Source organism: Electrona antarctica (assembly GCF_951216825.1).
Source record: "Electrona antarctica genome assembly, chromosome: 12".
NCBI lineage: Eukaryota > Metazoa > Chordata > Actinopteri > Myctophiformes > Myctophidae > Electrona > Electrona antarctica.
The window spans coordinates 16,199,153-16,200,662 of NC_136793.1; the positions used below are offsets into that span (position 1 = coordinate 16,199,153).

The 1,510-nt window shown below is 45.2% G+C and overlaps 1 protein-coding gene across 1 annotated transcript in view; it reads right to left on the reverse strand.

The window, feature by feature from the left end:
• Positions 1 to 525: 525 nt before the first annotated feature.
• LOC306934491 (GDNF family receptor alpha-2-like) overlaps positions 526 to 1,510 on the reverse strand; it is a 195,805-nt gene continuing 194,820 nt past the window's right edge. Inside the window, exon 8 of the mRNA XM_079517071.1 lies at positions 526 to 1,475. Within this exon, the coding sequence (XP_079373197.1) occupies positions 1,326 to 1,475 (150 nt within the window). The 3' untranslated portion in view covers positions 526 to 1,325. The remainder of the gene's footprint in view (positions 1,476 to 1,510) is intronic.

Below are 1,510 nucleotides of genomic sequence, written 5' to 3' on the forward strand. Positions count from 1 at the left end.
ACATAAACTGTATGGTTTTGTTGAACACCCACACGATCATCAATAACAATTAACATCTCAAAATGAGGACCTTTTTTTAGGTAACATCGCCTTGCGCCTTTTTACTTTTTTTTCCTCCACTCCTGAAAAAAAGAAACAAATCAAAATCATAATAATCATAATCATAGTTATATTTATATTATATTTATACTGTTGCACCCCAAAACGAAAGAGCAGTTTTTTTTTAAAAGATTTTTTCATTTATTTTTTTTACTTTTTTTTTTACGGTAGATTGATTATGGTCACGGTTACTTATACCAACACTTAGAACACCGAGTAGGTCTTTACAGTTTTAGAGTTTATACTAGTGTTGAAGCGACAGAATGTAATCACCCCCACCCCCCTCCCGCCACACACACACACACACACGCACACACGTGACACACACACACACACACACACACACACACACACACACACACACACACACACACACACACACACACACACACACACACACACACACACACACACACACAGCCGCAAAATTTGCAGTCCGTCCGTTCATCCGAGAAGAGATTAAGTGGGGGAACCAATTCAGGATGGAAACGAGTGACTGATAGAAGAAATATTTATCTCTCCTCACGTTACTACCAAGCCACCGCCACCGCACTCACCTCCCCCTGTCCCCATTTTTCTCCTTCCATTCTTTTATTCTCTCTCTCTCTCTCTCTGCTACACCTTCCACTCATGCCAAATCCAGTCTCCTCTGTCTTTTTTTTTCCAAGATTCATTCGTAACCTGCAGTAATGCACCTGCTTCCTTCATCGTGGCAAAAAAGTGCAGAAGTCTTTGAACAATGACAGTCGAGTCGTTGTGGAGGAGGTTGTGTTTGTCCTTTTTATGTCTGCCAGAGTCCCGAGGGAGCATCAGTCCCAGAGATTTGGGCCCTCGGACGCCTCTCGCAACATATATACAGTTTACACACACAACCAGGGGTCTTTCTTTTTAAAGCCTTGTTGTCCTTTCATGGCCCTCAAAAGCACCACTCACCTCCCCCCCAAAAAACGAAACAAAAACAATACACGATAAATTCACTTTGCCGATGGTATTTGTAGTTGTAGATCCATCTGCAATTTCTTTTTTTGTTCATCTTCCTTCCATACGACCGCCATTCATGACGACCCAAAAAAATACTTCAGCAAAAAATCATCGACGCCACCTCTGAAATATAACGCCTTCTTCTGCTTTTGGGATCAGCTTGTGTGGGCGGATGACCTCATTTCTTTTTTAAATTCCCTCTCTTCTTCTCCTCCTCCTGGCACTTCTTCTTCTTCTTCTTCGTTCTACAAGGCACGCTGCTGGGCCAGGAGCAGCGCCAGCGCCAGGCCAGGCAGCAGGGCCCAGGCGGTGGCACGGTGCAGACCTGCCGAGCCGTCCGGCTGGCCCTCGGGTCTGCGCAGGACGTCGTAGCCGCTGCTGGGCTCCACCATAGACTGGGGGAGAGAGAGAGAGTACAGGTTAGTTATGG